This window comes from Chenopodium album, chromosome 9 (genome assembly GCF_948465745.1).
Source record: "Chenopodium album chromosome 9, dcCheAlbu1.1, whole genome shotgun sequence".
Taxonomy (NCBI): Eukaryota; Viridiplantae; Streptophyta; class Magnoliopsida; order Caryophyllales; family Amaranthaceae; genus Chenopodium; species Chenopodium album.
The window spans coordinates 13,981,975-14,008,367 of record NC_137842.1 but is presented as its reverse complement, the minus strand read 5'-3'; the positions used below and the strand labels follow the sequence as shown (position 1 = coordinate 14,008,367).

The window sequence follows — 26,393 nt, the reverse complement described above, 5'->3', positions numbered from 1 at the left end:
TCAAAAGGACCACTTAATTGGTCACTTTTGTTCAGAAGGACCTATTAAGCAAGAAGTTGTTTAAAAGGACCACAAAAGACGGTTTGGGTTGGTGAGAGGGACCAAAGTCAATTTTTAGGCAAGTCAACACCGGACTCCGGCGTTGACCATCACGTGCCAGGCACGTGAGTCATTAAGTTGAGTTAAAAAATTTTTTCTTTCTTTTTTCCTTCCTTTCCACGAATTCCCCCAAATTTCCCTTTACCCCCAAAATTTTCCCTTTCTTCTTCTTTTTCTCTCTCCTTGACCATAAACCCTAGATTAAATGCAACCTCTGATTGCGCCCTTTTACGCCTAACAAATTCATCCAGAGTGCAATTGATGACATTTCGCACAAGGTAAGCATTGTGAATTTGTTTTGATTTTGTCGAATAATTTAGGGAATTTTGGTTGATGTTCTTCGTTTTTGTGTTTTGTTGAAAACTGGATTTGTAGCAAAATGAATCCAGCAGTCATGAAGAGAACTAAGTGCAATTGTGGGATTCCATTGGCACAAAGGACATCTTAGACCCATGACAACCCAGGAAGACAATTTAGAAGGACCTTTGCCTTGAGCTTTCCCTAATTTTCTTCGCCATTGATAAGGTCGAAAACAAAAAAAATGAACAAAAATGGTAAGGAAGCACTCCAAATAAAGTAAAGAGAGTGATAAGAGAGAGTAGAAGAAAGACTTTACCTTTTAATACCTATTAAATCGCTACTCTGATCTTACTAACAATGGCAGACTACATTAAATGCCATGAACGAACAATGCTTTAAGGAGAGAGAAAGAAGAAGAAAGAGGAAAATTGGGGTAATACCACTCGTAATGGGGAAATCGTGGGGGGAAAAAAAAGAAAAAAAAATTGGGTCAACTTCAAGAGTCACGTGCTTGGCACATGACGGTCAACGCCGGACTCCAGCGTTGACTTGCCTGAAAAATAGACTTGGTCCCCCTCACCAACCCAAACCGTGTTATGTGGTCCTTTTAAACAACTTTTTGCTTAATAGGTCATTCTGAACAAAAGAGACTACTTAAGTGGTTCTTTTGAACAAATTTTCCTTTTAGAAAACCAAAAACACTAACGGTCATAATTTTTTTTTTCCTGTATTACTATTGTACCCCTGTGCTACCGTGCACAGGCCTGCTAAACCCTGCAATGTAAAATTCATCCCTCTTTCTTCACTCTCCTCTTAAACCCCAACAGCCGCCCCTCTCTCCGAACTTCGCCCACCGCCAATTCCCACCATCTCCGGCCACCTCCGACCAAACTCCGATCATCTTCACCATGCCACGCGCTCGCGCCGGCGCTGCTGCCAATGATGAAATATATGGTACGTTGAACTATTTACAGTAGTGTATAACCTATGGTATATTATAATTGGGTTATTGTTGATTAATTATAAGAAATATTTCATCGGAAATGCTTTTAGTTTGGGTTGAATTTGATAAATTTGGAATTTCGTGTAGGATTTGTGTCGCTAGAAGAGATTGATGATTGCGAGTATGATTTTGCAATTCCGGAATTCAGAAAAGGTAGTGTTGAGGAAAAACCAGAGAATTCGTCTCAGAAGACGAAGAAGAGGAAACGAGTGGAGAAAGTTGGGGTGAAAGATGTTGATAATGTTGAAGTTGAGGCTGATAAAGTGGTGGAAGCTGGTAATGTGAAAAAGAAGAAGAAAATTTTTAAGAAAAAGAAGGCGAAACAATTGCCAACGCAAGCTAACGATGGCGCGGCTGAGAATGATACGAAAGAGTCTAATGTAAAACCGAAGAAGAAGAAGAAGAATAAGAAGGAGAAGCAAGTGCAAACACAAGGTGTGTATGCGCTATGCTATGTTAATTCTATTGCATTCGAGCGGTCGTATTAATTTATTTGGCATTTTGTTATGCTGAATTTGCTAAGCATGTAAACGTGATTAGGTTGTTAATTATATCATTGTTTTAAAAAAAGTGTATGCCTGTTGGATTTTCCGAGCTTTGATGTGTTATTTAGTTATAATGGCAGTTCAAATGCATGAAGCCATACTTTAGGGTGAATCTTAGTTGATTAGACCAATATAGCAGCTTCGCTAGGATATTTAGGAATCAGCTTTTGTTAGAAGCTTGGATGTCTGTGATGTAGTGTTTGGGCTTTCTATGTCTTTAATCACGTGAAACCATTGGCGGTATGTGGTACATTTGGGCGGAGATTGTTTGTGCTTAAATTATAGAAGCTTGGATGTCAGTGATGTAGTGTTTGCGATCTAAAATTTACGAGGAAAATTATGTAGAAGGGTAAAAAATGTATGATCTTGTTATAGTTCACTTGGGGAAAAATGTGGAAAAATAATACTACGAGTAGACATATTTGTGGAAACTTTCTGTTAATATATACGAAGTAGTTCATTTATTTTTGGAAATATTTACCTGGATATTTCAAAATTTGGGTATCACCTCAATGACTGGAAACTTAAGATGATTATCATTAGTTTGTTTGTTATAAATTGATTAGGTTGACAAAGGATTCATTGCTTCTATTTATCAACAAAAAAAAAAAAAAAAAAAAAAGGGCTAGCGATTTATTGCTAATTCATTTCTCTTGATGTTAGTTACCGAAACCAACACTGAAAATGATGAGGAGTTGGTCGATGAAGATGAATTTAATGAATGGAATGAGCTTAGGCTTCATCCACTTCTCATGAAAGCAATACACAAGCTTGGATTCAAACAACCGACACCAATTCAAAAGGCCTGTATACCTGCTGCTGCACATCAGGGAAAGGTTTGTGCTTTTTTGTGAGGGTAATGTAGAGTAGATGTGGATCTTATTACTAAATTTTATTGTGGATTGTAGGATGTTATTGGTGCTGCAGAGACTGGATCTGGGAAAACACTTGCCTTTGGCTTGCCAATCTTACAACGCCTTCTTGATGAGCAAGAGAAGGTGGATAAGCTGATGTTAGATGATGCGGATGCTGCTGAGATAATTGCACCAAGAGGCTTCATCCGAGCTTTGATAATAACTCCTACAAGAGAACTTGCCCTTCAGGTGCTTCATTATCATATTTGTTATCAGTGCCATTATTCACTTCTCAAATCTTGCCTTCTCCTCCTGTTGCATGCACTATCCAAAGTACTTTGTTCTAAACAGAGAACCTTTGTAATAAAAATTCTGAGTCTTGCGATATTATAGCTGTAAATACTATATTTAGAAGATGTGGGCATTTTGAGCTGTGATGATTTCATATTTTGGCTGTATGATTCTTGTGGCTTGCTCTTTTGGAGAAGATTCCTAACATATATAAATTCTGCCCCTTATTCATATCAATTTATTTCCTTCGTAGAAAAAGATAAACATCGTGACTCCAAGCACCAATTACCAACTATGAATGTTTTTCCATCAACTATTCTGCATGGCATGGTCTCTCTAAGAGAAACAATCAACATCTATATGTAATCTTAGTTTTAGCTAGTCAAGGTCAAATATTGAAATATATATATACAATATAATTTGAAGTAAGTAGTGATAGACTGATAGTTGCTCTGCAGTTATTGCTGAACTCATATGTTTTACTTCTATAGTGTTTGACTGTTTCTTTTTCAGGTGACTGATCATCTTAAAGCAGCAGCTACATCTACTAATTTCCGGGTGGTTGCTATTGTTGGCGGAATGTCAACAGAGAAGCAAGAGAGGCTTTTAAAAGCTAGGCCTGAAATTATAGTTGGCACTCCTGGGAGGCTGTGGGAACTCATGTCAGGGGGAGAAAAGCACCTAGCTGAGGTATGTTTGCAGTTATGGTGTACATGGTACAGATATAGAAGTCAATAGAACCACCTCAAGATATATACATAGAAAGAGTTTCCACATAAACTACACAAGTGGTCTGCTGACGTCTTGCTCTTGGGATCTGGAAATATTCCTCTCCCTTGTTCACAGTGCTAGTAGACACTTTACTGGCTTCATTGCACATTTTTTGACCTGCAAATCTGCCTGAATATTTTGGAGTGTAATATATTCAAAATACGATTATTAAAGAAAGCACAGACATGTTATCTTATTCCGAAAATATACTTCTTGCTCCGTTTTTTAGTTGCATCATTATTTTTGGGAATTAGTTGCAACATAACTTTCTAGCTTTTGGTTTCTTATTTTCTCTCTTATTACATGGCACATTTACCATCTCTCCCTATCTCCTCATCACTAAGGTCTCTTGAAACCCTATGCCTCTTCCCCAGATTGCAACTAAATATACAGAGGAACTGCATTCATAATGCTGTTAATTTGGGAATTGGGCAATATAACTGTAATCTCTAGAAGTCTAGATCCTTTTGTGAGTCATAATTTGTGTTTCTGTGTTTGCAATTCAATTTTTTTGCCTGTTGGAGTGTATGTTTGTTATTATGTATTTTGTTTATGGAATGGATGTCTGTTTGCACAAACCTTGCCCTGCTGCTGTGTCTTTTAGAATACTTCATTTAGCAAATCTCATGTCTCGGAATAAACTTATCCAATTGTTTAATAATAAATAAAGGAATTGAAAATCTTTTTAATAGAACTAATAATAGCAGATCCATCGGAACTTTAGACAAATAGATAGCATGTCCCTTGTTTCCTAGTAGGACAGGGTGAATCATGTCAGAAGAACTGCTGGATATGCTACAGACTTTAGGGGGTACACCAGTTTGCACTCAGATACGGTTGCCTACTCTAACCATAAACCAGCAGAATACCCCCCAAAGAACAGCGAGAAGGGAGGGAGATCTAGTCAATAATGGGAGCTTTTCAGAACTGTCCATGTACCTGTCATTGAAGAAGAAATCCAACATAATGAGCTAAAGATATTGGGGGTTTTGTTTGACGGAGAGAGGCGAGTCAGTTGAGATTGTCGGAGTTCTGACTGTCTTCACCTGTGCAGTGCTCGATGGTTCTCTCTTGTCTACTCTCCTCTTGCAAGGCTGGTAAAATAACAACGTTAGCTTGAATTACAACCTTTATGGGTGTTGATTAATGCTTCAGATTAAAGGTTTAAGATTTTGAAGTCAGTCATTAGTTTGGGCTTGTGTTGGGCACTTATGCCTTTTATATTTATAACTTATATTTACCGGTCTAGGAGCTAATATTATAAGTCTCTGATGTCTTCTTTTATAATACTCAACCAACTAAAAATTAGATTATTAAAACCCTTTAAAAAAGAAAAAAAAATCAACTTGCCTTACCCCCAAACTCGTGTCCAAATTTAGGACAGTACCCCTATATATTAAATTTTTTTTGTATTGGAGTATTGGACACTTGGATCTGCACCTGTATTCGGTACTAATGGATGGCAGACTGGTAGTATTGTTTTAAAATAGATAGTGTGAAAGAAGTTTAAAGGAAGGGGAGGGAAAGAGGAGGAAGGGAAGGGAAGGGAAAAGAAAGGGAGGGAAAGGTGAGCTCCATTTTCCCTCCAAATCTCTCCAATTTTGGAGGGATTTTGCTTATTAAATAGAGAGGGAAAATGGATTCCTCCATCTCCTTTCCCTTCCTTTCCCCAATCCTTTACTCAAACAAGAGAGTTTTTCCCTTCTTTCCTTCCATTTCCTTCTATCCAAACAAAGTGTTATTGCCTAGTGAAAGATTTTACTACCTCCGTTTCGAATTAGTTGCAACTTTGAGCTCGACACGGATTTTAAGACAAAATTTTATAATGGTTGATTAATGAATTAAAGGTAAGAGAGAGAAAGTGAATGTAACTAATCAATTAATAACCACCACCAGCACCACCGAGCTCACCAGTCCACCATTGTAGCAGCCACCCTGAAACCACCAAGTTCAACCTAAACACCACCCCATTTCAACCTGAACCACCTTGAAATCACCACATCTCTACCCGAACCACCCTGAAACCACCCACACACACTTGAACAACAGTAAAACCACTCCCTCTCCACCTGAACAACCACAAAGCCACCGTCTCCCAGCCCAAACAACTTTAAAACTACCCCCTCGAAACCGTACCCTCTCCGCCAAAACCACCCCAGAACAACCACCGTCAGTCCGTCACTCACCACCAAAACCGCCCACACTCACCTTAAATTGCCCCAAAACTACCCTCACTCACCCCGAACCATACCAAAACCACCCTAACTCAACCTAATCCACCCAGAAACTGCCTCGAACCACCCCGAATTAGCCCACCCACCCCGCAATTCAACATATCTAAACGATTGTTTTTAAAAAAAAAAGAAGAGAGAGAGAGAGGGAAGAACAACGGAGGAGGCGACGCCGACTTTGACGGTGATGATGACCATCAACGATGTTGAAGTTGGTGATGGAAAGACGCAGCGACGACGACGGTAAAGATGCAATGGTGGTCTGATTATTTTCGTGGGAGATGAAGATGAAAGTTGAATGATTTTTTATGATTGTTGATTTAATTGGGTGATATGATCATGTTAAATAAGTTAGATTAAAAATTTAATGAAATCTGATTTGGGTAACTAATTGTGTTTACAAAATATTTCGTAAGGGTATTTTTGTACTTTCATTGAAAAAAATGGAAAGTTGCAACTAATGTGTAGCAACCCGTTTTGGCAAAAGTTGCAACTAATATGTAACAGAGGTAGTAAAAGCTTAGTTGAACTAAAACAGGATTTGTTTAAGGAAAAAATTGTGGTTTTGATAGTTGGGAAAGAAAGACGAGGATTCTATGAAAACGCAAAAATATTGCTTCAATAAATTTTTTGATGTATCAATGCTTGAAAAAAAAAGCTGCATATGAACAGAAGCTATATTTCTAGTGAGGAAGCAATTGTTGTCCTGAAGTTAACTTGGCTAAATTTACAAAATTTGTTGTCCAAGAGTTTACTAGGATAGATAAAGGGAAGAGAAGTAGAGGGGGTTGAAGCTTATATTATAAATATTTAGAGCTTTTCTTTCTCAGAGAGTATGATATGGCATGTTTGCTCCACTTGGAACTTTCCCCTTCTTCCTAATTGTTGGCAGGTTTATGTAGAATCCTTCTCCCTCATGCCTTTTGTTTGGTAGAGTATTGATAGCTCAATTTGTGTGTAGCTCGAGTAAAGCCTCGGCTTTCTACTTAGTACTTGTTTAGTTTCATAAGCATTGACTGTTTTATTTATTTATTATTTATTATTATTATTATTATTATTATTATTATTATTATTATTATTATCTTGAAAGTTTCTTGTTTTGAAATTAAACTTATTTAGTGTATCTTTTTGAGTATTTTTGTTCTATATTTTTTTGGGTTGTTTGTATTAGGAGAACCGTGTTCATTGTTTTGTATGACATTGACTATTTAACAAAAAAAATAAAACATATTTCATAAAAGAAAAAAAATATACTACTTTGCATAACCTCAAAACTAAAAGTTGCTATATTGCTTTATGAATTATGATCATTACAAAATGGAATATGGGTACAATTAAACCCTCATTTTTTCATAGTAACGATATTTTTGTTGGTTATGAAAGCATATCAAATGCGCTAAGTTGGTCTTAAGTTCAAGGCCTTTGTATAAGCATATTTTTTTTGGTTTGTCACTCACATCTAATACATATTACAGATATAGATGTGGCACATTTGTAGTGCTTAATGGGGGACACGTGGCACATTCTTTTTTATAAAATTATAAGTACAGATATAGATGTGTTTTCCTGATGCTATAAATTAATTAGCCTTGCAAAATATGGTCTTTCCTTAAGTTAACCAGATATTTGATCCTGTATTTGCAGTTACATTAAATTAACCAGATATTTGATCCTGTATTTGCAGTTACATTCGTTATCTTTCTTTGTTCTGGATGAAGCAGATCGAATGATTGAGAATGGGCATTTTCAAGAACTACAGTCAATAATTGACATGCTTCCTGGATCTATTGGAGCTAATGAAAAGCACTCCCAGGATGTGGAGAATTGCACAACTATATCTAATTTCCAGAGGAAGAAACGTCAAACATTTGTGTTTTCTGCAACAATTGCATTATCTCGTGACTTTCGCAAAAAGCTAAAACGTGGAACCCTTAAATTAAAACAGCCAGCTACTGATGGATTATCCTCTTTAGAAGCTCTATCAGAAAGAGCAGGAATGAAACCCGATGCTGCAATATTTGATTTAACCAGTGAATCAATAATGACCAGTAATCTTGTGGAGTGCTTCCTTGAGTATGTTGTCTATCTCATGTGCTTGAATAATTAGTGATGGTAATGGATTGGATGTGGATTAAGTGGAGCTGCATTTGTTTTTTCCATATTTATAACCATGAGCTTTATTTCATATCCACACATCTATATCTAATGGGTGACCCAATGGATATTTAAAAACTTTATAACTGAAAACCTTCGAACCATGTGGAAGCTTTTTTATTTTTAATTTTATTTTTTGTACCTTCACTGATAGTAATTGTATAATTAGTGTTTAACCTAGTTATATAACTAACATATCAAATAATGTAGAATCCAACATTTAAGCCCGCCTCAAAAAAAGTGTAAAGATTTTAATTTGAGAATAGATCAACAGATAATAAAAACATGCTACTTGCATTTTCTACAGTTTACTATTATGCTTCCTTGTGAAAGAATGTCTTGTTGGAAATCATGCTGTCTCGACTCTCAAGTGGGAGTGCACAAAGACTTTTGTGGTGCTAATTGAAGCTCTCAATTGGTGTAACTGTGGAAACTTGTATTCATAGTAACATGTAACAGTTCATCAATTATAACTATTATAATTAGGTTTATGAAGTATTAGTTTATGAATGTCCACAAATATAACCTATTAATGATTTTTAAAAAAGATTAATATATTTAATAATATCCTGTGGATGACTATTTGCAATGGGTGGTGCAACATCTCCCATATATAGTAAGTTCCATATCCAACTGGATATTAAATTTGAGACTCATCATATCAAAATCATATGATTTCGGACAGATGGATGTCCAATACTGGTATCCATAATGTATGTGTGTTTCATCTTTCATGTTCACTTAGTTCCATGTCTATTATGTTGGTGATTGTGAAATAGCCAGTATCCTTTGAATTGGTTTCTAATAAATTGTATGTGTGCTGCTTATTTTGTAATAATCTTGATTTTAACAATTGTTTGTAGCTATTGTCATTTTCTTAGGGCTTGTTTGGTTGACAACGGAATTTATTTCCTAAAGGCATTTGTATTTCATGGGAATTAAAATCCCACATCTAATTTCGTAGGAATTTACAAAACTTGTTTGGTTGTTATATGGGTATTTACAAATCATGGGAATTTTGAATTACCAAGGGGGACCTTGGTAATTAAATTCCCATATTTTGCAGGAATTGGAAATTCCCATGATTTTGCACTTCCCACATTATCACTTTTTGTGGTCTACCAAACTAGCCTCCTATTTCCAAATTCATGGGAATTTTCAATTCCTCTATTTTTTATGTGCAACCAAACAATACCTTAGACTGATTCGCAAAGTATTCTATTTCAGGTGTAGTGAAGAAGACAAGGATGCCTACTTGTATTACATTTTGTGTGTTCATGGTCGAGGCCAAACGATTGTTTTCTGCTCATCAATCACTGCATTACGCCATGTTGCTGCTCTTTTACGCACCCTTCAAGTAAACATTTGTATCCTTCATGGTGAGATGCAGCAGCGAGCTCGGTTAAAGGTCAGTCTCATGCCATGCTTTTTTAATTAATTTATTATTATTTTTATAATAAAAAATAGTTTCTGTCATTTTGTGACATTTTTGGTAGTGCACACCGTCACAATAAGTATACTGTCAATATTTTATAGAGGATGCTCTTTTTTTTTTCCTTGGCTCAAGGGGCTAATGCAGTGAGGTTTTCTTTTCTTAACGCCAAGGGTACCTGTTATCCTATCCTTTTTTTTTTTTTTTTTTTTTTTTTTTCTGGGTGACGGGTTTGGTATTCTTAGTATCTTCGAATTGAGATTTTAGTTCTTATTGCCGCATTTATCTGTAAATGAATTTCAACTTGCATATTTGGGTGATACTCATACTAGTTAATGCTCCACAAATAAATGATCAAGCCACAAAAGGGCTGTTGATGTATGAACCTCTCTTAATAATCTGATAGACATTGTCAGCAATTGAAGTTGTATTATAGTTTCAAGGTCCCGGTCATAATATTTGCTACTGGATTACAGCTTGGCCGATAGTGTCTTAAACCTTATAAAATTGTATTCTAGAATGTGATATTAAATCAATTATGTTGAAAATTTGATTAGTTGGTAGGGAGGCTTATTTAAAAAAGCCCCTTGTTTGCTGAGCTTTCTACTACACAAGAAAATTATTGCCGAATCCTTTGTTATGAAAATAGTGTTTTGACGGACATGGTGGATGTTTCATGGGTGTGGAAGATTGGAAGCTGTGATTGTTCTCAAAAAGGGAATTTCTTTAGTGATTGTTACTCATTGGTAATCAAGATTTGAATATCTCGTGGTGTTTGATAATGGCACTAGTTGATAAAATATAATTTTATGATTGTTGTGAACTTTGTAAAAGTTTGTATTTAGTATTTATAGGTAAACAAGTAGTACAGCCAAACATCTCAGGAGTTGTGTCCGAACTTGCTTGACATGTCGATACTGCGACTCTTGCAATAAAGCTACTAGTATTTGAGATAGTTTTGTCCCTATTAGCTGTCCTATGGTTTGCTATGCCTTGATTGGCAAGACAGATTTTCAAAATTCATTATTTGGGGATGATGTTAGCTGTTGCATGTTAGCTTACACTGTAAAATTTGGTATATGAATGGAGGTGAAGTCATCGTAGAATTCAAAGATTATCTTTGATGATTATTTTGGTGCTGGATTCTGTTCATGTCACCGAGTTATACATGAAGGAGATGAGGATAGGGGGAGGGAGGGGGATGTTGGTATTGGGGATACTATAAGTTTTGGTATGACGAAAAGTTGATCCTGTAGCCTATGCTGCCTTTGCATTGGAAATGCAGTGGGAAATGGAGACAGTCAGGTAGCATCACTAAACAGGTGATGGCAAGTTTGTCACCTGATAAGACATGGGAATGGTTAAGAAGATTACTGCTTTGTGTGAAATATTGGAGGTGTATTTTCCAGCGTGGCCTATATACTCAACCAAAAGTTATTGAGATTAGGGATCAGTGACCGGCCTGACCGCAGCTAGATTCAGAGTGACCTGGAAGTCGATACTGGCAGGTTGTGTTAATGTGCATGCCAATTTATGGTGGCTTACACTGTAAAATTTTGGTAAATGTGGCCTTAGATGACATTTTTTAAAAAACCTTGAACTAGCTAGGGGATTAGTGTAACTATTCTGTTTCTAATGGTCTTTATATTTTGTGGTGTCCTCCTCGATACTTGTATTTGTTGCCTGTTGTATAGCCTCATTAGGATGCTTCCTCTGTTCTATTTGTGGGGGGATGGACGGTATTTTATGAGAGATAGATTGAGAAATATGGTACCAGTGTGATAAGTAGATGAATAGAGAAAATCATTGTACTTATAGTATTGTTGCAATTAATTGCAAATATCCAAGAAGGATTATGTTTCATTTAAAAAAAAAAGGAGGAAATGTTTGTTATTATTTCTTATTCTGCATAGTGACTGGTGAGAGGGGGGTGGTTTGACTGTTTCCTCTCTTTTTTGCCTTTTGTATTACTGAACTAATTTGACCTTGCTAATCATATTTTCTAAATTAACTGACCCTTGAGATGCTAAATGTTTGGACACATTGGTGATCATGATTATAGAATGCATGTACAGATATCTTTTCTTATTTTCTTAACTTTTTTGTCTGTTTGGACATAGTGCTTTCCCCTCTTTAGGTTTTCTTTTTATGAATTCAAAAATATTTCTGTTGATAAGTGCTTCCTTTGAGCTGTTCACACAGGCACTTGATCGCTTCCGTGAGAATAAGAATGGAATACTTGTTGCTAGTGATGGGGCTGCTAGAGGACTGGACATACCCGGAGTTCGTACTGTTATCCACTATCAGCTTCCACATGCAGCAGAAGTAATTGGAACATTCTTCTCTTGCTTCAATTGCCAAGCAAATTTAAATTCAATTAAATTTACAGAACTGGGTTATTTTTTGTCTTAGGTTTATGTGCACAGAAGTGGAAGAACTGCTAGAGCTAATACTGATGGATGCAGTGTGTTACTAGTCTCATCAAATGATAGAGCAAAGTTCTCCTCTTTGTGCAAATCTTTTGGCAAGGTCTGGCTCTTTCAATATATATGGCAGTGAATAGGAGATAGACGCATATTTTTTTTGGAAAGGATATTTGACATTCAGTTTTTAGATTGATTTTCCTTACTGAGGCTTTTCCGTAAATGCAGGAATCACTTCAACGTTTTCCTATCCAAAACTCCTACATGCCTGAAGTTCAGAAGCGTTTATCTCTTGCTTGCCAAATAGATAAGATTTCGCGGAGAGACTCAAAGGTAAATTATTAATCTACTGTTATGATTTTACTTTCTTGATGATTATAGATATTTGGATGTTTTATAATTAAATTGAGTTTCTTAGTCACCTTGGTGACGTATCAGTTATCAAATGAGGGCATATCTTGTTTCCTGATTGTGTTCCGCCTGTTAAATGAAGGGTTTTGTTTAAACAATGAATTTTATACTTTTGTTGTGTACGTTTCTAATGCTGGTATAAATAAGATGCTTTACTAGAGAATGACATTTTTGTAATGCATTTTTAAGAATTTTAATGGAACCATTTTTTTTTATTTATTTAAGTTAGTATACATCATTGTGGAGGTTTTTGTGGTAGGGTAGGACTGTTTTGTTGCCTCTTAGTGTTAACAAGATCATTTTTGTAACACCCCAATAATTCTCTCTTTTTTACCTAGAAATATCTTAATTAAAACTAAGAGAATTACCAACATGCTACCACCATGTGTTCAAACGTTAAGGCATTAAATAGAATTTAGCAGCGGGAAACTAATTTAATCAAAATAAAGGTTTCAATCCCAAAACGTAAATTCAAATTAGGTCTAATAAGTTGGAACCATTAAGGCCCTTATTCAAAACTCAAATAATAAGTAGAGTAAATCAATCAAACCAAACCGTAAGAAAATCTAATGTTTTAAGTAATAAAGCAAACTACAGGTGACAACCAACTCTCCACTTAATTTCCACCATCGTGATGCATGTGCGAACTATTCAAACTAATCTAGGTATTCATGAAACACTCAGTTTCACAAACAAGCGCCTGAAAGTGTTGTTCCTTCCCTGATTACCATCGTTGCCTTTGCTAGTGCAATTGTTGCCAGTTTTGTTTGTTACCATTCCCTGAGTTCCCATTCTCCTTGCTTAGTCCATTACCCTTGCCTCCCTGATTGTAGAAATATTTAGGCCTTTTGCTAATGCATTTCCTCCACTCCCCTTCTAGTTTTGCTTAGAGTAACATTTAAACTCCTTATACCTCTTCTTATTACATTGATGGTTACCAAATTTCCATCACAGTCTCTCCAGGGTGGTTCCCCTACACCTCTTGCAGAAGTATTTTCTCTCCCCATTGTTTGCATTGGATGAACCACTAACATTTTGGTTACTCTTCTCAGAGTTCCCATTTCTAAACCTCTTAAAGTCACCTTCCCGATGTCCTTTCTCTTCTCTCCAACCCTACTCTCACCTGCATCTCTTGCATTCAGATGTTACCTGTGTGCATACCTTATCCAGAGTCTTAAAAACTTTTCCGGCTAGATCCTTTTGCAGTTGCTTGGTCAACCTCTTCTCAAACCATTGAGCCTCAACTCCTAGAGTTATAAACTTATTGTAATACTCTGAGATTGACGTTCAACCCATCTCTAATGAATTATGGGGCTTTTTGCTTCTTCAAAAATGGGGGGTAAACTTATCCCTTAGTGCAGTTTTACCGACGTGCTACCTCCACATGTTCAAATGTTAAGGTAATAATCATAATTTAGCAGCGGAAAACTAATTTAACCAAAATAAAGTTTCAAGCCCATGATGAAAAATTCAAATTTTGTCTAACAAGTTGGAACCATTAAGGCCATTGTTCAAAATCCAAATTAGAAGTAGAGTAAATCAATCAAACCAAAGCTTAAGAAAATACAATGTTTAAGGAATAAAACGAATTATGAGTGACAACCAACTCTCCACTCAATTCCCACCATCTTGATGCGTCCAAGCTATTCAAATACATGTAAATGTAACAACCGTAGAAATTGGATCATTACAGGGTCATTGAGAGACAAAGGCCATGACCAAGAAACACACATACCAACCACGTATGCTACAAACTATTTAATTTGTTGTTCCTAATTGGAGCATGGGAGAGACAACATTGTTTATTCTTTAATCCAATATATTAACTTAAAATTAATGAAGGGTCTTAGTGTTATTAAATAGTTTATGTCCTATGATTAGTTAGTTATAAATTGACACAATATCATGGGGGATTAAAATTTTGATATTTGAGATTATGCCTTCATTATTTCCTGTTGGCTACTGTGACATTGTTGTTGTTGTTGTTGTTGTTGTTTTTTTTTTTTTTTTTTTTTTTTTTTTTTTTTTTTTTTTTGTAAAGTCAAGCTAATTTATGTTAAGTACACATGTTCCTTCTTTGTTTTATTGCTAAGTGGTGATTGCAGTTGTGACATATCTGCTGCATTTTATAATGTAGGTAAGCTAATGTCACATTAAACTTGTCTCTTCTCCAATTGGACTTGTAGTTTGATTCTTTGATTGCTGATTAGCAAAGACAGTCAGTTCCTTAAGTACCCTGTGCTTAGTTTTGAGGCTTTCATTTTATTAAAACCTCATCTGTTGATAATCTTTGTTGTAGGAAAAAGCAAATAAGACCTGGATCAAGCGCAATGCTGAGGCAATAGGGCTGGACGTGGAGGAAAATGACAGTGAAGAAGAAAGAGTAAATAAATGTAGGAATATGAAAACATCCTCCTTACAAATGAAAAAACTTCAGCAGGTAGAGTTTACAAATATCTGTAAAGTTGAGCATGCAATTTTCAGAAATGTTGGTAGCCCTGGATGTAGGATATTAGCCTTTGATGTCCACTTACCAATGGACTTCACATCTAAGCCGGCGTTTTTTTTTTTTTCTGTTAAAAAGATTGACAATACGCAGATTGCTCACAATGTGCATATTCCTCTGAAATTGCAGGAGCTCAGTATGTTGCTATCACGTCCATTGCAGCCAAAGTCCTTTTCACATCGCTTCTTGGCTGGGGTAATATACTATGGCCAATTATTCTAATTTTCTGACTTTCCTTTGGCTATATTGCATTTCATGAGAATGATTTTGATTATAAAAAAACTACATGCAACTGGTCCTTGTACACATCTGTTCTAGCTGTCCTTATTATGTTGAGTGAATTAGTGGTATACTTTTTCCAGCTACTTTTCTTTGGTTGAAAATTGATTCCTTTTTTTCCAACTTGGTTCTCCAATGAAAGGAGAAATTGCTATATTGTTCCTCCATCACAGGTCTCCCTTCAAACCATTCTCATAAAGTCCTCAATGTCAATTTAGCCACCCTCATCAATGTTTCCTCTGTCACCTTCCTTTAATGTCAATTTGTCAACATCGCCACCTCCTACCACCTCTCCCATTTTTAACTTGCCACCTCTCCTCTTGCCACCCCCTTTGTCAACCCAGCGACTTCCTACAATCCCTCCCTCTATGGACTAGTTTTTTAAAGGTTAACCACTGCTGTCATCCAAGCATTTGGTTCGCTTCTGAGAATTACTGCCCTTTTAATGTATAATACAGATGATAACATTCAACATCAACGTCATATGTAAGAGCTGGAAAAAATTGGTTTCTTAGGTCCAGTGTTATGTACTGAGCTTTGGGCCAAACCTTCGGGCTGGTCAAGTTGGGCACCCCATAAGTTTGGATCAGCCCACTACCCCCACTCTTAGCAAATGGGCCTCCCCCTCCTGGGCTACTAGCCGCAGGCCCAGACTTCCATGACCCAACAGCCTTCCCCTTTAGCCCACTCACACGGTGTTTTTCTTCCACCCTCACAGCCATCTCCATGGCTTGATCCAAATTATAAGGATTTAACAAGCGCATCTCAGCCTTAATCTCATCCTTAAGGCCATTGAGGAATTGCCCCAACATCAAACTTTCGGGAACGTCTTCAAGGGGGAACGCCAGTTCTATAAACCGCCGGCGGTACTCCTCAACCGTCGCCGTCTGTTCCACCGCCAACCATTGTTCGTGCAAGGTCCCGGCGTTTGACGGCCTGAATTCATTTAAAAGGCGGCGTTTAAGGTCCGACCACCCTAGGAATGGCCGCCTCTTACTCTCCCAGTGGTACCATTTGAGGGCGGCCCCTTCCATAGCCACCACCGCGGCTTCCACCTTCTCTTCCTCCCTCAACTTGTGGAAGTCGAAAAACATTTTTGCTCGTAAAAGCCACCCGTCAGGATCTGCACCGTCGAACGCCGGCATCTCCAACTTCCTGGGTTTCCACCGCCCTCCTCCACCTTCGTCCTCACGGCGTATGCGGTTCTCCCCATGGAAAGCCGACATTTCCTCCTCCTGATGGTGGTGCTGTCTTGGCGATTTCGGAATACCGGCCACCAAGTCGCGGAGCTCTTGTTGAAACTTCAGCTGGTCCGCCCTATCCCCGGTACGAGCTACCTCGTAGTCTGTGCGAAATTTTTCAATTTGCCACTCAATTTTTTGAACCGCTTCTTCAATTGACTTTTTCATCGCCTCCTCATGGACGCGCAACCGTTCAGCCACCTCCGTGAGTTGCACCTCCAATTGCTCGACCCTTGGTGTGAGAGCCGAAACCATTTTTTTTTTTTTAACTGGTGTTTTCCGGTGACGGTGGTCGCAGGAACGCCTGCTCTGATACCACTTGTTATGTAGTGAGATACTAAAACTTAATGTAAGCAATAAATGGGAAGGTAAAGCTGGATGATTGCATTAATGTCAAAGGCTTGAGGAATTACAATAGCTTGAGGCTATCACTCTCTATAGTGACTTGAGGTCACAAGTCTCACAAAAGTTCTCTCAAATTTTTGGATGCCTTCCCTTTCCTTCCATTACAACTTTTATACTAGAGATTACTAATGGTCAATTGCCTTAGGGCTAATACATGTGACTCTTAAGCTGAAAATAGAAAAACCATAAAAGCATACTCTAAACTTGATTGTTTTCTTTCCAACTCTCCTTAATTAGATTTGTCTTGTTGCATATTGGTGCTTGTGGTTGTTGCTGCTACCTCTTGCTGGTTTCCCTTTTTGCGCCTTGTATACACTAACCAAGGTGGCTGACTTTGCCCGTTGACCTTGTTGAGTCGATCCATAACATCCAGATCATCCAACTCATTATTAATTACCTATATATAACTGGTCAAATGCAGTTAGAGGCTCTATACATTTTCCAAATATCAACTTAACCACGAAAACAGTAAAAATAAGCTAGTCCAAGATAGAAAGCATAAAAAAAGATAAGGATAAGGAAGTTAAACAAAGGATTAGAGTGCCTTCTGTTAACTACTTGTAGTTGTTGCCTTCTGAAATCAGCTGTTATGGACCATGCTCCAAGTCTTGAGCATTTCTATTGAAGTCCGATCTTTATAGCATAGAGGTCATGCTTTCATCTCCTACTCTTTCTTTCCTCCAATAGATTTTGGCCATGGAGGCTATGGTTGGTGGTTAATTCAGTTGAGGAAGATGAATAGGGGGTAGTTGAGAGCTGCAATGGGGTTGTCAGTCCTGCTCAATGTTTTGAGGCAATTGCATGTATGTAGATGGTGGAATTTATGGGTTCCAGACTCGACCCTTACCCGGATGCACTTGCACAGGGCCGAAAAGCTGAAAGGGCCTCAAAAATAACTAACAAAAAGAATACGAGGTAGCATATGCAAAAGTGATTTGGTGTACAATGACAGTTATTATGCACTTGGCTCACACGCGATATTGTATTTCTGAATTTTGATTGCACCTTAGCAAACCACCCCATTGCATGTGACATGTTCTGATACATAGAACTCTTATTTAACTATGAATCAATCAAATTTTTACTTAAGGAACCAAGGGTCACTTCAACTTTTACCTTTCCTGAAACTGCTAGTCTGTCATGCACCAGGTAAAGAAAATTCATTGCGCTTTGAACCCTTATTCTCTCTTTCATTAATTTTATGAGTGACCATGTCAGTCTTTTTTCATGTGTTTTTAATAATTCTTTCAAAATGGGTTACTCAAAATCAACATAAAGGTAGCCTATGCAAAACTGGTCAGGTTTACAATGACAATTACTGCTCACTGGGTACGCACGAGATATTGTGTTTCCTACAGCACCTTACCTAGCCACCCCATTGCATGTGACATGTTCTGTTATGTAGAACTCTACTCAACTATGACTATCCAACACAGAAGTCTCCAGATCGGTTATTTTGCAAGAATTATGCATGATTTTATTTGAATTTATTGTCTGGGTGTCCAAACTCCATACCCATGTCGGAATGACAAATTTCTGAAATGCCCATATGGATTACTTTAGGTAATATCCTAAAAAAGGAACATAGCTGATGAATATTTTCTTTAGGGTATGGTCTGGAAAACTGTGGAGCCTACTGAGGCAGTCCAACCTTTTGGTTGCAAAAACTAGCAGGACAATTGTTATACAACCTTAAAAATCTAATCTAACCATTCCAAAGGTCACCATGTCGTAAATATACAACAAGCATGACATTAAGACCTAGAACATCAACAGCAACAACAAAAATTCAGTCACTATTTCCAAACGAATACTTGTTGGCCTACAAAACATTATAATAAAGTACATACTAGATGGGGAAGTTCTAACACTTTCAAACACTAGAGACTTGTGAAGAAACTAAGAAATACTGAGTAGTTACTCTTGTAATATTTCTGTGTATCATGTATGTGGGTCTTTTCTTTCATTTCTTTTGTATATTTACCATCTACTTTTTATTTTCCAGGCTGGCATTTCGCCACTCCTGCAGCATCAACTAGAAGAGCTAGCTCAACAGAATTGGAGCAACGAAAAAAATTCAGGGGAAATTAAACAAAATTTAGCTGTAATTGGCCAGGATTGTGTGGAGCCGCTCCAGGCACTTCGGAGGGCTGGTCCTGAGGTAATGTGCTGATTTAAAACATTACTACTACTCATTTTGTGAGATTAGTGTGCATTGTTTTCACTGATTTGCTAATGAGCTGATAAGTCCATTTGCACACCTAATTGGATTTTTTTAACTCCTATATCATCTGATGTGCTCCAGGCCTCCCAGCTTGTTCATATTTCCAATTCTGTAGTGGTATTGGCTGAGAGTGGTTTTCATTACATTGTACAGATTTTAGCTTAGTATATAAGTTGAGACCCTCTGCACGTGGGAAATCGGTTTCAACTCCTACCCTTATTTATTTTTTTCTTAAACCCCTGCAATTGTATACTCAGTTGCTACAACTTTGGTACCTCATGGACCAATACATTGGACAATTTATGTGCATGTCTTTGTTAATTTATCTCCATGACCAAAGTAAGTTGATATTTTCACTGTCATTCCCAAAACTCTCAATGAGACAACGACCAAGGTTAAGTGAATTGTTAATTGTCTTAAAAAAGTTATGTGGTGTTGTAGACGTGTTATGGTAAATGTATGCAGGGCAATTCATATAAAACCAAACAAACGCCTACCACCTTTACTCTTATACACTTGTACAGCTGTACCATTTGAAGCTGGCTAGTCTTTGGTCAATGGGGTTAGTATATTGATCCAAGGCTTAATGTTGAACCATTTCTTCAATTTTTTTTTTATTTTTTTTACTTATTTATTTATTTATTTTTTTTTTAAAAAAGGGTGAATTGAACCATCATAAATTGGGAGTGTCAATATGTATTTTGGTAAGGTTTTAGTTCTACTCTAATGGGTGTTGTTTAGTAATGACTCCTTGAATTTGCTAGTTTTGATCATTTACATACTCCATCAAATAAAACTGTCAAAATCTATAAATCTTGCATTTTCTCATTATATATTCTAAACATTTTTCATGGAGCAGACACGGCTGGATCTCAATGCGCTTGGAGAGAAGCAACAAGACATGGAGAGGTTGAGGAGAAAAAGAAAAGAGGCGAAAAAACGTATAATTTCTTTCACTGTCTCACATGCTTACTGGGATGCCTTCTGGTCTCTTGCTTCGTTGTCATTTTTTGTTCAGTAAGATATTAGATTAATGGTGGTTGGTTTCATACATGTAGGTCAAAAAGAGCAAAAGAGGCAGGATAAGAAAAGGCGGAAAGAAGGCCAGTAATTGAGAAAAAGGGGAAGAAAGAGCTAATGATGGTACAGAATATATGCCTTATACTGTTATTGCATCATATCAACATTGTATTAATTTTAAACCAATTCGATCGGGGGCCTTTAAGAGTAGTCTGTTGGACCCAACAACTTACATATGATGGTGAATTTCACCAAAATATGTAGGGAAATTTATGTTTTAGTTTGTTATGACTTCGTATGTTTTAGTTTATTAGGACTTCGAGAATGTCCAAGTTGAGTTCTGGGTAACTATTATTTCATTCTTTTTTATATGATTCTTTTCTCTTGTTGCATTGTATTCAATGCATATAGTAGGGCATAATATTTTTTTTTTGTTTTTTTTATATTTCATTTATATTTTTGCACAATTTTCAATGCATACATTTGGGCATAAATATTTTCAGCACAAAAAATATGGAGAAATTAGAAAGGAAAACATATGAACATTGGCTAAATTGGATTGAATTGAGATGGAAAACTCTTAAATGCCAAAAACAATAATCTTAGGAAGGATTAGGAGGATCAAATTTGAGTGAAGATAGTGAAGGATGTGGCACATTGAAAAGAAGAAAGGGACAAGGGTAATTTGTGCGAGATTTGGAGGTAAAAAGGGTGGAGATAGGAGAACAGGAGCTCACGTGAATTGCACAAGTTGGTCAACGTCAGAAAAAGCTTGGTCCGCTAAAATTTAAGGTAAGGCTCCATCTACCAAATATATATATATACTCCGTTCTATTAATATTGCAACAAGGAGGAAATTAAGCATCCCAAAACACATTTTATATGCTAAATATCTATAATTGTGTAAGAGTAAAAATTATAAAAAGTTGATATTGTGAAAGTATTTTATGAGACGAATCCAATAAGATTCCACATGACTATATTTTACTTAACGTATAAATTTATATTATAAGGTCAAACAAGAGTGATGAATAGTGCAAAAAGTCTATTGTTGCAATATTAATACTCCCTCCGTTTTTAAATACTTGTTCCACTTTCCTTTTTCGACCGTTTTTAAATACTTGCTCCATTTCCTTATTTGGAAAGTTTTTATAATATATAATTAATTTCTCTCACATAGTGGACCCATTACATATTTTCTTCCTCCAATCCTCTCCACTATTTTTGCTTTTTACAATTTTTTTTATTCTTCCACTTACCCTACTACCTTCATATATTATTATTTTCTTCAATTTCTCCTAAAACTCCGCGCATGAAAAAATGGAGCAACTATTTAAAAACGGAGGGAGTAGAACGAAGGAAGTATATACACACACACGAAGAATAAAAGAAATGATTTTTTTTAAACCCAAGTGTTGCATAAGAAATAGTGCTTTGTGGTTGTAATAGTGGTGATGGAGGATGATTTGGTTTTTTTTCATTAACTACAAAAATAATAATAAATTGTTGCATAAACAGACTGATTAATGAGGGAGCCCCGATGAATTTGTCTATGTGATACAAACGAATGAGAAAGAGCCAGAAAGGTAGAGATAGTAATGGTTGTTATTACATGTAAACAAGAGTAGCTAGGGTATTTTGTGTGTGTGAACACAAGTAAAAGGTTTTTAAAAAAATACCAAATCAATAAAATGGTGTAATAACGAGCCCTCTCCCTAAATAATGCTGGGAAAACACGCAATTCCTTAAATATAACAGATTTTTTTTTAATTCCCACCGTATCGTCCACATCAGCTAAGGAAAACAAACCTTTTTTTTTTTCCTTGGTCCAGCAACAAGCCGCTACTTCAATTAGCGGTTTTAATTGCATACACCGCTACTGCGGTTTTCCTCAAAACACTACTACTTGAAGTAGCGGTTATAATTTTGTTGAATTATTTTACAAGGGAAATGGGGAAAGTGATTTTGTTAAAAAAAAAATTAGTAAATACAAACCGCCACGTAGCGGTTTCTAATAAGTAAACCGCTATTTGAAGTAGCGGTTTTTAGTAGCACACCGCTACTTGAAGTAGCGGTTTTCAAATGAACCCGTTTAAAAAAAATCCCACTGAACTAGTGACGTGGACGGTACGGTGGGAATTAAAAAATATTAGTGGTAATTTGGGAATTAGATAATTTTCCAACATTATTTAGGAAAAAGGCTCAATGCGACATCCCAAAAAAGGGAAAAAAAAAAATGAAAACATTACAAATAATATAATTGATAAGGTTTATTGTAAACTTCAAAGACACATTTGAAAGACACTAAAAAAGACGCCGAGGTGTGACAATGATTGTGTGAAAAATATCTTTAATACACAAGCGCACGCATGCATCGAGTGCATATAGCGCTAGTATATTTATGAGGTTAGAAAGAATTCTACATTTACTTACCAAAATATGCACATTTAGTATGAAAAATATGTACTGTATATAAAACCCTTTTGATTTTAATTATGGGAGATTTCCCTAAAAATTGTTAAAATAAAATTTAATTCCCTATTTGCGTCGGTTTAAAAACTTATTCCCATTATGTTGTTCATGTAGGATTAGGGAAGGTTCTTTATTTTTTTTTTTAAAATTTTTGTTCAGCTAAGAACCGCTAACGGTAATAGCGGTTACATACATTAACATCGCAAACACCGTTAGCGGTTCTTTTAGTTATCTCTATAAGCTCGCATAAGCAACAGATGGCCAAGATTAAGTAAAAAATGACAATCCTAAATCAGTCATAATTTTACTTCCTCTTAAATACAGAGTACCCATACCTTGTAAAGCAGGATTCGCAGCATCAACGTGGGTGAAATTACTCTCATTGCCTTTCAAATTGCTAAAAACCTTGAATCGTTATGGGTATTTTTGTGATTATTATTCTATTTCAGATTTCTTGGAGAAGATTGGTAATTGTTCTTCATAACAGAGGTGGGATGGAAGGTTGAGTCGACACTAATTGATAAAGTAGATTGAGTAGATAATAAAATATTGTAAAAACTCAATTCGACAAATTGATAAATAGATTGAATTTTTGAAACCAGTAGATTGGTGTTGGATTTTGAAGTGAATAAAATCGAAAGAAGATGAAGAAAGTTTTCAGTAAAGAACCGTTAACGGTATTTGCGATTTTAATGTATAGAACCGCTATCACCATTAGCGGTTCTTAGCTGAACAAGAATTAAAAAAAAAAAAAAAAAAAAAAAAAAAAGAACATTTCCTCGAACCTTTTCTGTAAGATGGGAGAATTCTCCTTGGAGGCATATTATTGCTATCACCAATATATATACCCATTGGGTATTAGCGTTACACAAGATACACTGCTAATTACATAGCTAATTATGGACAATAAATATTTACATATTTATCTAGTCTAACACCCCCGCAGTCGAAGCGGGAGGAGGACGTACGCATAGACTGGAGCGAAAATCTCGAAATAAGGGAATAGGGAGACCCTTGGTGAAAATGTCCGCGTACTGAAAAGAGGAAGGAACATGAAGCACTCGAATGTGACCCAACGCTACCTTTTCTCTAACAAAGTGAATATCCATTTCCACATGTTTGGTACGTTGATGCTGCACTTGATTATGGGACATGTACACAACACTAATGTTGTCACAATATACCACTGTCGCACGACGTAGGGGACAATGAAGCTCAAGAAGGAGATTACGAATCCAAGCGGTTTCAGCCACCCCGCGATATTCGGCCTCTGCACTAAACTTTGACAACGTCGGTTGTCGTTTAGAAGACCAAGATATGAGGTTATCACCAAAAAATACACTATACCCTGACGTGGAACGACGAGTGTCGGGGCAACCTCCCCAGTCGGCATCTGTATAAGAGACTAGACCAGTAGCAGGAGTAGAAGATATATGCATCCCATAATCAAGTGTGCCCTTGATATAACGAAGTATTCGTTTCAGAGCATGGAAGTGTGGATCACGGGGGTCGTGCATAAATAAGCAAATTTGCTGAACTGCATAAGATAAATCTGGTCTAGTAAATGTGAGATACTAAAGAGCTCCTGCAAGTTTACGATACAAAGTAGCATCAGCAAACCTGTCCCAGCTAGTAGCACTAAGCTTGGACTTCATGTCCACAGGAGTAGAGGCCGGTTTACAGTCAGACATATTAGCTATGGCAAGAATATCCTGTGCATACTTTTGTTGACAAAGAAACATACCGTGCGCAGATCTAGTGACAGAAATACCCAGAAAATAAGAGAGAGGACCTAGGTCCTTCATAGCAAACTCAACACTTAAGAGAGAAATAATCTTCTTCCGAAGAGTGTCAGATGAGCAGGTGAGAATGATATCATCAACATACAACAAGAGATAAGCTGTATCAGCACCTCATCGGTAGATGAAAAGAGAAGTGTCACTCTTGCTATTCACGAAACCAAGAGAGCAAATATGAGAAGCAAACCATTGGTACCAAGCACGAGGAGCCTGTTTCAAACCATATATCGATCTGCGGAGAAGTCAAACATGTTTGGGTTTCTTAGCATCAACAAACCCTGGTGGTTGGTGCATGTACACCGTTTCCTGCAAATTCCCATGAAGAAATGCATTTTTGACATCAAGTTGATGAATACACCACTTCTTAGACACAGCCAAGCTCAGAACAGTACAGATGGTAGTAGGTTTGACAACCGGACTAAAAGTCTCATCACAATCAACCCCAACCTCTTGACTCTTGCCATTAGCCACAAAACGAGCCTTATACCGCTCAAAAGAACCATCCGATTTTTCCTTGTGCCTGAATATCCACATACCACGGATGACATTTGCATTGGGGGGACGAGGCACTAAGTCCCATGTATGTGTTTGAACCATGGCATTATATTCCTCGCACATTGCCTTATACCAGTTAGGATCTTTGAGGGCAGAGAGGTGGGATCGAGGAAGAGGAGATATAGGGGGAGTAGTGGTAGAAGTGAGAGCATAATCATCATATTTCCTATTTGGTTTGAAAATTCCGTGCTGGGCACGAGTAGTCATAGAGTGGGTTTGGTGATTAGTGGCTTGAGCTTGATTTGTTTGGGGAGAAGGAGAAAGCGGCCCAGTGGGTGAAGTAGGCGGCCCAAGTGGGGATGAAGTGGGAGAGAAATCATTGACATGGGTAGTCTCCAAATGGGTCGTGGCTGATTGAACAGGCCCGCGGTCCACTTAAGGACTATTCTGCCCATGCAATGGAGTAGCTTGGGCCGTGTGAGTGTAACACCCCAATAATTCTCCCTTTTCCAAACCACTTACTTTAAATAAAAATAGAGGAGAACCATTGACATGTTACCGCCACGTGTTAAACGTTAAGGCTTTATCAAAGTATTGCAGCGGAAATCCAACTTAAATATTAAAATAATATAATTTAGAAAACCAATAAGTTAAAGCTTACAAATTCGAACCATAAAGGCCCTTATTAAAAACCAAACCAATAATCAAAGTCCCAAAACATAATTAAAATAGTAAAACATAAATAAGTTCAACGCAAAGAACGAATACTCTCAATCACACCAATCCCTTAACAATGCGTATGTCAAATCCCCGAACTTCACATCATCAAGCTAACCTGTGCAATACTACTCTCCAATAATACAAGTGTAATAATTGGATCATCACAGGGTCATTGAAAGGCGAAGGCCATGACCAAAAGAAAACACACAAAAGCACGCAAACAACAAAGCTGAGTACATACAAGCTACAACGCACAAACCTAGCATGCTCAACTAATTAAAGTAAATAAACATACAACTTGAATTCATTAATCAAGACTCGACACTTAAACAATTCAATCGACTCAACATACTTGCTAATCAATCCCAAACACTTGACTCTTTATATTTAATTTAATTAATTTAGTTTGGAGTAAGCAATAGACGAGGTTGTCCAATCCACCAAATCATTTTGGTCCCAAATGACCATTTAAAATAAAAGTTTAGTGCGATGCAAGAATGGGCGCGACTCCATTCTCACAAAGTTAGTCTAGGATCCCATCTAACTTTCATTATAAAATAAAATGTAAATACCAAAAGAAAAGAGGACATGTTGATCAAACAAGCCTCGGAAAGCCACGGGCTACCACCGTGTACCCCAACCCATAATTGTCAATACTCTAGAAGTGCACGCTTTCTAGAGTTTTATTGCTCATCCATGTTTCACTTTACGTGATTAC

The 26,393-nt window shown here is 36.9% G+C and overlaps 1 protein-coding gene across 1 annotated transcript; it reads left to right on the top strand.

The window, feature by feature from the left end:
* Positions 1-1,157: 1,157 nt before the first annotated feature.
* LOC145558414 (DEAD-box ATP-dependent RNA helicase 13-like) lies at positions 1,158-20,558 on the top strand. The gene is made up of 15 exons (XM_081619648.1): positions 1,158-1,353; positions 1,490-1,837; positions 2,611-2,783; positions 2,856-3,050; positions 3,606-3,782; positions 7,779-8,167; positions 9,476-9,656; positions 11,883-12,005; positions 12,093-12,209; positions 12,332-12,436; positions 14,814-14,954; positions 15,150-15,215; positions 18,951-19,106; positions 20,029-20,110; positions 20,228-20,558. The coding sequence occupies exons 1-15, from the start codon at positions 1,308-1,310 to the stop codon at positions 20,278-20,280; spliced, it is 2,352 nt and encodes a 783-aa protein (XP_081475774.1). The 5' UTR covers positions 1,158-1,307; the 3' UTR covers positions 20,281-20,558.
* The last annotated feature ends 5,835 nt before the right edge of the window (positions 20,559-26,393 follow it).

Excerpts from the sequence above, each read along its gene's own strand:
- LOC145558414 (XM_081619648.1), top strand. The coding sequence starts at position 1,308 with ATGCCACGCGCTCGCGCCGGCGCTGCTGCCAATGATGAAATATATG. Across the intron at positions 2,784-2,855 it reads CTGCTGCACATCAGGGAAAG|GATGTTATTGGTGCTGCAGA; the intron begins GTTTGTGCTTTT and ends TGTGGATTGTAG. Across the intron at positions 9,657-11,882 it reads AGCAGCGAGCTCGGTTAAAG|GCACTTGATCGCTTCCGTGA; the intron begins GTCAGTCTCATG and ends CTGTTCACACAG.